This window comes from Pseudophryne corroboree, chromosome 1 (genome assembly GCF_028390025.1).
Source record: "Pseudophryne corroboree isolate aPseCor3 chromosome 1, aPseCor3.hap2, whole genome shotgun sequence".
Taxonomy (NCBI): domain Eukaryota; kingdom Metazoa; phylum Chordata; class Amphibia; order Anura; family Myobatrachidae; genus Pseudophryne; species Pseudophryne corroboree.
The window spans coordinates 780,901,540-780,915,727 of NC_086444.1; the positions used below are offsets into that span (position 1 = coordinate 780,901,540).

Below are 14,188 nucleotides of genomic sequence, written 5' to 3' on the forward strand. Positions count from 1 at the left end.
TCCAGATGCATTGGAAAAAGATGTCAGAGTTGATGCGAGGGATGATGAGGGTTGGTAAGGGATGGGAGAAGGCTGGTTACTGATGGTCTGGTGTGATGTGATGTCCTGACGTATGGAGTCAATTTTGGATGTGAAGTAAGTGGCAAAGTCAAGAGCAGAGAGTGAGGAAGGGAGACGAGGTGGAGGTGGGCAGAGGAGTGAGTTGAGAGTGGCAAAGAGGCGCCGGGGGTTGGAAGACTGGGAGGAGATGAGGTTCTTGAAATATGACTGTTTAGCAAGAGAAAGGGCAGCACTGAAGGATGAGAGCATAAGTTTGAAATGGAGGAAATCTGAAAGTGAGGATGTTGATGATGATCTTGTTTGTGTATCTCAGCCAACAGTGGCAGCAGTTGTTGACCATGATAAAAAGTAAGCCATTGCAATACCTGGGCATAAGACCAAAAAAGCCACCTCTTGGGTGTGGGATTATTTTTACTCCAATCCTGATCATGTTTAAAAAAGCATCTGCTCCATTTGTGAGGCCAAATTTAGTAGCGGTAGGAACGTTACCCATCTAGGCACCTCCTCCATGTTACGTAATTTGCGGCACAGACATTAAATTTATTGTACAAGATTATAATGCTATTAATACCTCATCATCAACATCCTCACAGTAATTCTTAACAGAGGAAATCTTTCTAAAATATTTTTTTTGTGGGGGCCCAAACAAACTGATAATTTCAGCCACAAGTGACGGTCCCTGTCACTGAAATGATTAGTTTGTTAAACTGTGCATGTCCTGTTTAATATATACAACATAATGGTGGGTGGGAGGGCCCGGGAGGGCCCAAGGATAATTCCATCTTGCCCCTTATTTCTTTGCATAATGTGCTGTTTGGAGCATATTTGGGGCATAGTTTCTAAAACTGCCATCCTGTCTGCCACTGCAGTGCCACTCTTAGATGTACCAGGTGTTTGTGCCACCCACTTCTGAATCTTAGCTTAGTCACCCAGCTACCTCGTGCAAACTTTTGGCCTAAACTGGATAAAACCAATACTGTGAGCTGTGAGGTGTTCAAAATAGACTGGAAATTAGTGGAAATGAATGTTATTGAGGTTAATAATACTGTAGGAACAAAAACAGGACCACATTCTGTGATTTTAGCAGTTTTTATGTTTTTTTTTTAAACAGAACCAAAACCAAAACACACAAGTGTGGTTTTGGCAAAAACAATCCAAAACACACAAAAAAAAAACACGAAAAATAACACGAAAAATAGCCATGCGCCCATCTCTAGAAACAACACAGAGTAGCATACAAAAAAAGTGTAGGAAATACTCTAAGAAATTGAAGAGCAATAAACTATCCTCAAATTTAGCAAATCTATTAGGGGTTACAGTGGAGAAATATCAAGTCCTAGGCAGGAGACCAAAAACAGTATCGTATAAGAAGTAGACAGACCTCGTAGGTCCAGAGACCCAGACGACATGATGTGCTAATGAAAAAAAAACCCTAAGGAAAATAACAAACTATGGCAAAGAACAAACTGTGGAAAATAAACTAGGACAAGTTATGAACTGGCAAGAGGAGAACTAATACAACAGTAAACAAAAATCAAATGAAATTATGAAGAAAAATATGAAGATATATATATATATATCAAGGTGTCTTGTTATAGAAGCCCAATCACCTTGACTGAATCAAGTGAGAAGGTGGCTGAGGTTACATCAAAATAATAAGAGGAGGTTTCAACTGGTGAGAGAATCAGGTCACAAGGAGATTTAAGGATATGTATGATGCGGAGAGCTGAAACTGTAGAGGGACCTCTTGGAAGCAATAGTAGAGCCACAGAGGAGAGGACCATTAAGGTTTGATGGCTACAGTTTGTCATTCAATAGAGGGGATTCTCTGAAGTGGCAAAGAGCCACTTAAGCTTCAGGTGGACCCAGCATGGAAGAAGCTGCATAGCTGCCAGGGAGATTGATGTGACTTGGGCAGCCTCAGCAGCTAGGGCTCTCTAGAGGAAAGTATAGCAGTCAGTAGGCAGGCATATCGTTGAGTTCTGGAATCACACTGGGTGGTCCACTCCACTAAAAAGTAGAGACACTCAACGGGTTGGTAGCACACAATGCGTTAGAAAGTGACAAACATCAACTTGGCTGGCCAGACCACTCTCCAAAATTATTTTAAAACTGTGCATATTCTTCTTTGGACGATCTTTGGAGATCAGCCAAAGATTCAATACTGTATTTTAGAACAGATGGCGTTTTATAGTACCTTAATGGTTTCAAAGGGCATTGCAATAAGTACAGCACATTCCTATAATTAAACAATTACATTAACCTTTACACTCGTCAATGACAAAGCTTGAAGTTCAACAGTACTAAATATGGTACTTAACATCAGTGGCGTAACTAGAAATCCCCCCTCCCCCAAGCCAAAACAGTCTCTGGTGCCCCCACCCCCCACCACACACACACACACACACACACACACACACACACAATTGCTATTAGAAAACTGATGAATCAGGAAAAAGAATAATCCTGATTCATACCCCTTACATTATTTGCAATTTTTCCTCCGTATAGTTATGCCCAGTATACATTATGCCACATACTGCAATGGCCCTTAGACATTATGCCACACACAATAATGTCCATTACACAATATGCCACACACCGTAATGCCCCTGACACATTATGCCACACACCGTAATGCCTGTGACACATTATGCCATGCATCGCAATGCCCGTTATACATTATGCTACACACTGCAATGCCCCTGAGACATTAGAGCACATACAATGCCTGTGATACAGTACACCACACACCGTCATGCCTGTGACACATTATGACACACACCACAATGCCCGTTATACATTATGCCGCACACTGCAATACCCCTGAGACATTATACCACAATGCCTGTGATATAGTATACCACACACCGTAATGCCTGTTACACATACTGCAATGCCTGTAGTACCTTATGCCACATACCGCAATGCCCGTTATACATTATGCCACACACTGCAATGTCCCTGAGACATTATACCACAATGCCCGTGATATAGTATACCACACACTGTAATACCTGTGACACATTATGACACACACTGCAATCCCCATTACACATTAAGCCCTACAGTAAGGCTTCTAATTACTTTTAAATTACCTGCTCATTGCAAGGGGTATCATGCTCTTGGTTCCATGCACGATGCCAGGGGTTTTCATGCTCAGGGTGTCATGCACGTTGCCAGGGGTTTCATGTACTAGATGTTATACTTGTTGCCAGGGGTATCATGTGCTGGGTGTCAAGCTCATTGCCGGGGGTTAATATTCATTGCCAGGGGTTTCATGCACTGAGTGTCATGCTCGTTTTTAGGGGGTAATGCTTGTTGCCAGGGATTTCATGCACTGGGTGTCATGATCGTTGCTAGGGGGTAATGCCTGTTGCCAGGGATTTTATGAGCTGGGTGTTGTGCTTGCTACCAGAGGGTAATGCTTGTTGCTAGGGCTTTGCTCCCAGTGCCACATATGCCCCCAGTGCCAGCTATTCCCCCACAGTGCCAGATAAAAATATACCCCCATAGTGCCAGAAACACATATACCCCCAGCGCCCCATATGCCCCCAGTGCCAGATATTACCCCACAGTGCCAGATAAAAATATACCCCCAAAGTGCAAGAAACATATGCCCCCCCAGTGCCAGTTATACATATGCCCCCAGTGCCAAATATGCCCCCCAATGCCAGGTACACACCCTTCGCCGCTGCTGTGAGTCTGGCAAGGAGACGGAGGCGGGAGGGCACAGCGTGCACCTCTCCTGGCTGTGTCCGTCCTGTGTCTGTTTAATGAAGTGCCGGTTCGTGAGCCAATCAGAGCTCGCAGACCATCAGCTGCAGCTCCTGATTTGTTGCCGGTCTGTGAGCTCTGATTGGCTCATGAACCGGCACTTCGTTTGACAGACATGCCGCCGCCAGAGACCCAGTAGGGACACAGGAGAGGTGCACGCTGTGCCCTCCGAGTCACACAAATACATACTGTACTCCAGAGTGGCGTTGCCCCCACACCTTGGTGGGGTCTGCAGGGGCAGAAATTACGCCACTGCTTATAATATTATAGCTTCTTAGCAGATCAAAGGCTTGTTATACTGTAACATAAGCTGTATTTTGCATTATTTACACATACAGTACTGTATTTGTATTAAAGGAATAGGTTCACCCTAGGTTGCAGTAAGGAGGTCGTATTAAATTAAATGAGATAGTAGAAGACTCTTATGAGCTTTAAGGGCAGATTTAACTGTTAATTCAATTTTTGACCTTCTTGACCTTGTATTTGCATATCATTGCATCTTCTTATGCTGCCTAAAACAGAGTAACTGGGAAAATACTTAACTTACAGTATGTTAAAAATGAAGACCATAAAGGTATTAAAGTCCTGTTAAAGATTCCTTAAATTCATTAAAAGAGTGTAAAGCATTTACAGTAGGTCAAAAACTGTAGTTCTATCATTCGAGTGACAGTAAATACAAATTAATATATTTAATAATTGTGAACTTACAATGGGAAAAATAATAAATACAGTATGTGCTTGTTACCTTGTATTCACATTACATTAATTATATTTCACTTGTATTAAGAATATAAATGGAACTTTCAGTAACCATTGCAAATATTTAATTTGAATCCCTCCCAACTGTTGATTATGATATCACATAGCAGAGGTTAAGCACAGAACACTGAAATATAGTGAAAATAAAATAATAGATGGAACAATAAATTTTGTGGGGGTCCCAAAAGCGGGACTATCAGATTGCGGGGCCGCAAAATTAGCAGCCCACCGATCAGATCTGAATTATCCCCCATATTGCCGTCCGAGTTTGATGTAGGTGCGGGATTCCGTTTGAACTTGAACATTTTTTAAAGCAGCAGTCATTTACAAAGCATGGTTTTGCCTTGTAAATGACTTAATTAAATTAATTAAAATGCAATACTCATGTTAATACATAATTATGATACTAATCTGATGCTTGATAATTATATATATATATATATATTTATTTATAAAACTAATCAATTATAATAAAATGTAAAGCAACAAATTACAAAAGAACTTTCTGTTTTCTACTTACTTTCCCAGCGGTAGACATCTGCACGTCTTTCTTCAATCCTGCTAGTAAACTTCACTACACAATCCTCCCAGTAGCCTATATCAACCCTACTACATGGCAACAAGCCTAGTACATCCCATTGGCAAACAACATGCTGGAACTGTAATGTCAGCTTTGTGTAAAATGGGTGATACCTCCCGAGGCTAATACTAGTGCTGAAACTGCTGCCTCTAGTCATGACATTGACAATGCAAGTCTGTCAACATCATCTGCTAAGTCAGATGTCCAGAGGCATAGAGGGATAAGGTCAGGGTATGTAAAATCATTTAATTTTAGAGTGGTAAAGAAAAAAAATCAAAATGAAAGATGCAGAGGCAGTAACCATCAGAGATTCTTGAGGAAGGTTGAGGAGTGTCCATGACAGTTGACATAGAGGTTGTCCTCATAGAGAAGCCTCTTTCACCTCCTTCCACCATTTCTGAACCATCTGAACATGTAGGGAGCAGTACAAGTAAAGATGGCGATGATGAATCTGATGAGGACCTAATACAAATTGAGGATTTGTGTGTGGAAGTGGGAAAGGATTAGGGGGATATGTGTGTACTATTATTATTATTATTATTATTATCCTTTATTTATATGGCGCCACAAGGGTTCCGCAGCTCCCAATTACAGAGTACATAAATAATCAAGCAGGAAAACAGCAACTTACAGTTGACGACAATATAGGACAAGTACAGGGTAAATAAACATAGCTACATCAGTAGATGACACTGGAATAAGTATCAGGTGGCAGAAGACTGCTGGATTTGGTGCAGTTGAATATTATTAAAGTAAGAAAAGGATAAGCACATGAGGGAAGAGGGCCTTGCTCGTGAGAGCTTACATTCTAAAGGGGAGTGGTAGACAGTCAGGGGTGAGACAGATGGGGTACATAGAGAGCGTGGAACAGAGGTTGAGGATGATATTTGGCTGGGTTTGGTGAAGAAGTGGGTCTTGAGATCCCGTTTGAAGTTTTGTAGAGAGGTGGAGAGTCTGAGGGGGAGAGGTAGGGAATTCCAGAGAAGTGGTGCAGCACGTGAAAAATCTTGGAGGTAGGAGTGGGAGGAAGTAATCCGTAGGCAGGAGAGTCGGCGTGCATTAGCAGAGCGAAGAGGACGGGTGGGAGTGTAAAGGGAGATAAGGTCAGAGATATAGATGGGGAGAGGAGTGAGTGAGGGCTTTGTAAGCAAGTGTGAGAATCTTGAAATGGATTCTTATAGGGAAGGGGAGCCAGTGAAGGTCTAGTAAGAGAGGAGAGGTGGACGTAGTTTGTTTGGTGAGGAAAATGAGCCGGTCAGCAGAATTGAGGATAGATTGGAGTGGAGAGAGGTATTTGTCAGGAATGCCAGTCAAGAAGAGATTACAGTAGTCCAGTCTGGAGATGACCAGTGAGTGGATATGAGTCTTAGTAGCATCCTGGGTCAGAAAGGGTCTGATCCTGGAAATATTTTTTAGATGAAAACGGCAGGTTTGTGAGAGGTGCTGAATGTGTGGTTTGAAGGAGAGGGAGGAGTCAAGGATTACTCCAAGACAGCGCACTTGGGGGCTAGAGGAGATAGTAGTGCCATCAATAGATAATGAGATTGTAGGAGGTGAGGTTATGCGGGAGGGAGGGAAGATGATCAGCTCGGTCTTAGACATGTTAAGTTTAAGAAAGCGCTGGGACATCCTGGAAGAGGTAGCAGAGGGACAGTTGGAGATACGAGTGAGGAGAGCAGGGGAGAGGTCTGGAGAGGAAAGATAGATTTGAGTGTCATCAGCATAGAGATGATATTGGAAACCAAAAGAACTAATGAGCTTACCTAGTGAGTACGTATAGAGAGAGAAGAGAAGAGGACCAAGGACAGAACCTTGAGGTACCCCTACAGTTAGTGGAAGTGAGGGGGAGGTGGAGTCATGAGAGGAGACAGAGAATGAACGGACAGAAAGGTAGGAAGACAGCCAAGAGAGGGCAGTGTCACGCAGACCAATGGAGTGAAGGATTTGCAGTAGGAGAGGATGGTCCACAGTGTCAAAAGCAGCAGAGAGATCCAGTAGAATAAGTAGAGAGTAGTGTCCCTTAGATTTAGCAGCATGGAGGTCATTGCATACCTTTGTAAGGGCAGTTTTAGTGGAGTGGAGAGGACGGAAGCCAGACTGGAATGGGTCAAGCAGTGAGTGTGAGGAAAGAAAGGAAGTAAGGCGGTTGTAAACAATACGCTCAAGGAGGTTGGAGGCAAAAGGGAGGAGAGAGATGGGTCGGTAGTTGGAGAGAGTGTTTGGATCAAGGGTAGGTTTTTAAGAATATGAGCGATGAGTGCATGCTTGAAGGCAGAGGGGACAGTGCCTGATGAGAGGGAGAGATTGAGAAAGTGGGAAAGATGGGAACAAGCAGGAGAGAGGTAGCGGAGGAGGCGGGAGGGAATAGGGTCAAGTGGGGAGGTGGTGAGGAGACAGGAACGAATGAGGGCCATGACTTCCTCTCCAGATGCATGGGAGAAAGATGTCAGAGTTGGTGCGAGGGATGGGGAGGGTTGGTAAGGGATGGGAGAAGGCTGGTTACTGATGGTCTGGTGTGATGTGATGTCCTGACGTATGGAGTCAATTTTGGATGTGAAGTAAGTGGCAAAGTCAAGAGCAGAGAGTGAGGAAGGGAGACGAGGTGGAGGTGGGCAGAGGAGTGAGTTGAGAGTGGCAAAGAGGCGCCGGGGGTTGGAAGACTGGGAGGAGATGAGGTTCTTGAAATATGACTGTTTAGCAAGAGAAAGGGCAGCACTGAAGAATGAGAGCATAAGTTTGAAATGGAGGAAGTCTGAAAGTGAGGATGTTGATGATGATCTTGTTTGTGCAACTCAGCAAACAGTGGCCGCAGTTGTTGACCATGATAAAAAGTAAGCCATTGCTATACCTGGGCATAAAACCAAAAAAGCCACCTCTTGGGTATGGGATTATTTTTACTCCAATCCTGATCATGTTTAAAAAAGCATCTGCTCCATTCGTGAGGCCAAATTTAGTAGCGGTAGGAACGTTACCCATCTAGGCACCTCCTCCATGTTACGTAATTTGAGGCACAGACATGAAATTTATTGTACAAGATTATAATGCTATTAATACCTCATCATCAACATCCTCACAGTAATTCTTAACAGAGGAAATCTTTCTAAAATATTTTTTTTGAGGGGGCCCAAACAAACTGATAATTTCAGCCACAAGTGACGGTCCCTGTCACTGAAATGATTAGTTTGTTTAACTGTGCATGTCCTGTTTAATATATACAACATAATGGTGGGTGGGAGGGCCCGGGAGGGCCCAAGGATAATTCCATCTTGCCCCTTATTTCTTTGCATAATGTGCTGTTTGGAGCATTTTTGGGGCATAGTTTCTAAAACTGCCATCCTGTCTGCCACTGCAGTGCCACTCCCAGATGTACCAGGTGTTTGTGCCACCCACTTCTGTTTCTTAGCTTAGTCACCCAGCTACCTCGTGCAAACTTTTGGCCTAAACTGGATAAAACCAATACTGTGAGCTGTGAGGTGTTCAAAATAGACTGGAAATGAGTGGAAATGAATGTTATTGAGGTTAATAATACTGTAGGAACAATAACAGGACCACATTCTGTGTTTTTAGCTGTTTTTATGTTTTTTTTTAAACAGAACCAAAACCAAAAAACACAAGTGTGGTTTTGGCAAAAACAATCCAAAACACACAAAAAAAAAAAAAACACGAAAAATAGCCATGCGCCCATCTCTAGAAACAACACAGAGTAGCATACAAAAAAAGTGTAGGAAATACTGTAAGAAATTGAAGAGCAATAAACTATCCTCAAATTTAGCATATCTATTAGGGGTTACAGAGGAGAAATATCAAGTCCTAGGCAGGAGACCAATAACAGTATCGTATAAGAAGTAGACAGACCTCGTAGGTCCAGAGACCCAGACGACATGATGTGCTAATGAAAAAAAAAAAACCCTAAGGAAAATAACAAACTATGGCAAAAAACAAACTGTGGAAAATAAACTAGGACAAGTTATGAACTGGCAAGAGGAGAACTAATACAACAGTAAACAAAAATCAAATGAAATCATGAAGAAAAATATGAAGATATATATATCAAGGTGTCTTGTTATAGAAGCCCAATCACCTTGACTGAATCAAGTGAGAAGGTGGCTGAGGTTACATCAAAATAATAAGAGGAGGTTTCAACTGGTGAGAGAATCAGGTCACAAGGAGATTTAAGGATATGTATGATGCGGAGAGCTGAAACTGTAGAGGGACCTCTTGGAAGCAATAGTAGAGCCACAGAGGAGAGGACCATTAAGGTTTGATGGCTACAGTTTGTCATTCAATAGAGGGGATTCTCTGAAGTGGCAAAGAGCCACTTAAGCTTCAGGTGGACCCAGCATGGAAGAAGCTGCATAGCTGCCAGGGAGATTGATGTGACTTGGGCAGCCTCAGCAGCTAGAGCTCTCTAGAGGAAAGTATAGCAGTCAGTAGGCAGGCATATCGTTGAGTTCTGGAATCACACTGGGTGGTCCACTCCACTAAAAAGTAGAGACACTCAACGGGTTGGTAGCACACAATGCATTAGAAAGTGACAAACATCAACTTGGCTGGCCAGACCACTCTCCAAAATTATTTTAAAACTGTGCATATTCTTCTTTGGACGATCTTTGGAGATCAGCCAAAGATTTAATACTGTATTTTAGAACAGATGGCGTTTTATAGTACCTTAATGGTTTCAAAGGGCATTGCAATAAATACAGCACATTCCTATAATTAAACAATTACATTAACCTTTACACTCGTCAATGACAAAGCTTGAAGTTCAACAGTACTAAATATGGTACTTAAAATCAGTGGCATAACTAGAAATCCCCCCTCCCCCAAGCCAAAACATTCTCTGGTGCCCCCACCCCCCACCACACACACACACACACACACACACACACACACACACAATTGCTATTAGAAAACTGATGAATCAGGAAAAAGAATAATCCTGATTCATGCCTCTTACATTATTTGTAAGTTTTCCTCCGTATAGTTATGCCCAATATACATTATGCCACATACTGCAATGGCCCTTAGACATTATGCCACACACAATAATGCCCATTACACAATATGCCACACACCGTAATGCCCCTGACACATTATGCCACACACCGTAATGCCTGTGACACATTATGCCATGCATCGCAATGCCCGTTATACATTATGCTACACACTGCAATGCCCCTGAGACATTAGAGCACATACAATGCCTGTGATACAGTACACCACACACCGTCATGCCTGTGACACATTATGACACACACCACAATGCCCGTTATACATTATGCCGCACACTGCAATACCCCTGAGACATTATACCACAATGCCTGTGATATAGTATACCACACACCGTAATGCCTGTTACACATACCGCAATGCCTGTTATACCTTATGCCACATACCGCAATGCCCGTTATACATTATGCCACACACTGCAATGTCCCTGAAACATTATACCACAATGCCCGTGATATAGTATACCACACACCGTAATGCCTGTGACACATTATGACACACACTGCAATCCCCATTACACATTAAGCCCTACAGTAAGGCTTCTAATTACTTTTAAATTACCTGCTCATTGCAAGGGGTATCATGCTCTTGGTTCCATGCACGATGCCAGGGGTTTTCATGCTCAGGGTGTCATGCACGTTGCCAGGGGTTTCATGCGCTAGATGTTATGCTTGTTGCCAGGGGTATCATGTGCTGGGTGTCAAGCTCATTGCCAGGGGTTAATATTCATTGCCAGGGGTTTCATGCACTGGGTGTCATGCTCGTTTCTAGGGGGTAATGCTTGTTGCCAGGGATTTCATGCACTGGGTGTCATGCTCGTTGCTAGGGGGTAATGCCTGTTGCCAGGGATTTTATGAGCTGGGTGTTGTGCTTGCTACCAGAGGGTAATGCTTGTTGCTAGGGCTTTGCTCCCAGTGCCACATATGCCCCCAGTGCCAGCTATTCCCCCACAGTGCCAGATAAAAATATACCCCCATAGTGCCAGAAAAACATATACCCCCAGCGCCCCATATGTCCCCAGTGCCAGATATTACCCCACAGTGCCAGATAAAAATATACCCCCAAAGTGCAAGAAACATATGCCCCCCCAGTGCCAGCTATACATATGCCCCCAGTGCCAAATATGCCCCCCAATGCCAGGTACACACCCTTCGCCGCTGCTGTGAGTCTGGCAAGGAGACGGAGGCGGGAGGGCACAGCGCGCGCCTCTCCTGGCTGTGTCCGTCCTGTGTCTCCAGCAGCGTGTCTGTTAAATGAAGTGCCGGTTCGTGAGCCAATCAGAGCTTGCAGACCATCAGCTGCAGCTCCTTATTTGTTGCCGGTCCGTGAGCTCTGATTGGCTCATTAACCGGCACTTCGTTTGACAGACATGCCGCCGCCAGAGACCCAGTAGGGACACAGGAGAGGTGCACGCTGTGCCCTCCGAGTCACACAAATACATACTGTACTCCAGAGTGGCGTTGCCTCCACACCTTGGCGGGGTCTGCAGGGGCAGAAATTACGCCACTGCTTATAATATTATAGCTTCTTAGCAGATCAAAGGCTTGTTATACTGTAACATAAGCTGTATTTTGCATTATTTACACATACAGTGCTGTATTTGTATTAAAGGAATAGGTTCACCCTAGGTTGCAGTAAGGAGGTCGTATTAAATTAAATGAGATAGTAGAAGACTCTTATGAGTTTTAAGGGCAGATTTAACTGTTAATTCAATTTTTGACCTTCTTGACCTTGTATTTGCATATCATTGCATCTTCTTATGCTGCCTAAAACAGAGTAACTGGGAAAATACTTAACTTACAGTATGTTAAAAATGAAGACCATAAAGGTATTAAAGTCCTGTTAAAGATTCCTTAAATTCATTAAAAGAGTGTAAAGCATTTACAGTAGGTCAAAAACTGTAGTTCTATCATTCGAGTGACAGTAAATACAAATTAATATATTTAATAATTGTGAACTTACAATGGGAAAAATAATAAATACAGTATGTGCTTGTTACCTTGTATTCACATTACATTAATTATATTTCACTTGTATTAAGAATATAAATGGAACTTTCAGTAACCATTGCAAATATTTAATTTGAATCCCTCCCAACTGTTGATTATGATATCACATAGCAGAGGTTAAGCACAGAACACTTAAATATAGTGAAATTAAAGTACTAGATGGAACAATAAATTTTGTGGGGGTCCCAAAAGCTGGAGGTTTTTTTGCTTTTTGCTTTGTGTAAATACCTGTAACTTTCTTATTACGGTAATCTTATTTTAACATTACCTTCTATAAAAAAAAAAATGAAAACAGCCGAAACTAATAGTTGCATTGGGCATACCACCCAATGCATCTATTAGGAGGTAATTCACATCTGATCGCTGCTGTGCGTTTTCACACAGCGGACAATCGGGTCCTAACTGCGCAAGCGTATGCACCGCAATGTGCACACATGTCAGAAAACAACGGGCATCGCTATTCAGCATCGGGATGGTGCAAAAATTCTGATCCCACGGGAGTACGCAAGGTGACTGACAGGAAGAGGCCATTTTTGGGTGGCAACTGAGCGTTTACAGGGAGTGTCCGGAAAAACACAGGCGTACCCAAGCGTATTCAGGGAGGGTGTCTGCTCTGGCCCCGATCAGCCTGTTCTCATCACACTGGAGGAGTAAGTCCTGGGCTGAGCACAGACTGCACACAGTGGATTCCTGCAGCTCGGTGTACAGTACATATAGGATTGCACACTTACACAGCAAATTTACACTCCCCCTGGAGGTGGCGACTATCAGATCGTGGGGCCGCAAAATTAGCAGCCCACCGATCAGATCTGAATTATCCCCCATATTGCCGTCCGAGTTTGATGTAGGTGCGGGATTCCGTTTGAACTTGAACATTTTTTAAAGCAGCAGTCATTTACAAAGCATGGTTTTGCCTTGTAAATGACTTAATTAAATTAATTAAAATGCAATACTCTCATGTTAATACATAATTATGATACTAATCTGATGCTTGATATATATATATATATATATATATATATATATACATACAGTTGGTGGTCCGGCTCTCCCGTCAGTGATATTTATGCGCTGGGTGCCTGAACAAGGAAGTGACAGCAGCAGCAAGTGGATGGTACGGCACTCCGAGCGTCTGAATAAATCAATCTTAAACCAGCATAGGGAACGACAATGTTTCAGTGCTTTTATTGTAGCACTTTCGTCAGGTCAGCATATATATGTTTATAAAATTAATCAATTATAATAAAATGTAAAGCAACAAATTACAAAATAACTTTCTATTTTCTGCTTACTTTCCCAGCGGTAGACATCTGCACGTCTTTCTTCAATCCTGCCTAGTTAGGAATGTGACTTTTGCTAGTAGTCTTCACTACACAATCCTCCCAGTAGCCTTAATCAACCCTACTACATGGCAACAAGCCTAGTACATCCCATTGGCAAACAACATGCTGGAACTGTAAGGTCAGCTTTGTGTAAAATGGGTGATAAAAAAGTCTGATAGCAAAATACTTTATTTCCACTTTATTCTTATTTTAGAGGCAAATGTTTTTCACAATACAGTACATTAGAAGCAGTAACATGTTTATGGGAAGATTCAATTAAGCGTAAGGTTCAGATGCACATTGTGGACAATTACAGATAAATAAGACAAAGAAAATCATATTGCTGTTGTAAGCAATCAAAAAAGAACAAGGTTCTCCTGCCCAAGAAAGTAACGTTATAGTAGCGTCCAAGGTTCCCACTGAACGTTTCAGTTTATTGAATCTGCCCCTTACATTGTAACAAATGGTTCCACTTAAAATCACGTATCTATTGTTAAGTTGCACGCTTGTTACTTAAATGACAAGTTGGAAAAGTAATAAAATACATTTACTGGGGAAGCTACTTTTTCATACCTTAATTCAGATAGTTTTGCTTGTATTCAGGGGCGTTTCAACAGAGGAGGGGGCCCAAGGGCCCCTTCCTCTGTACGGCGCTGTAGACTCTGGCATTG

The 14,188-nt window shown here is 42.6% G+C and overlaps 1 protein-coding gene across 2 annotated transcripts in view; it reads right to left on the reverse strand.

The window, feature by feature from the left end:
* The window catches only part of LOC134910195 (alcohol dehydrogenase 1-like), a 177,551-nt gene extending 163,980 nt beyond the window's left edge, over positions 1–13,571 (reverse strand). The window contains exon 1 of one of the 2 annotated variants that reach the window (XM_063917968.1): positions 13,488–13,571. In XM_063917968.1, coding sequence (XP_063774038.1) covers positions 13,488–13,505 — 18 coding nt within the window. In that variant the 5' untranslated portion in view covers positions 13,506–13,571. Of the gene's footprint in view, positions 1–5,116; positions 5,155–13,487 lie in introns of those variants that run through there. The other variant, XM_063917962.1, reaches the window with a different exon arrangement.
* Positions 13,572–14,188: the final 617 nt, after the last annotated feature.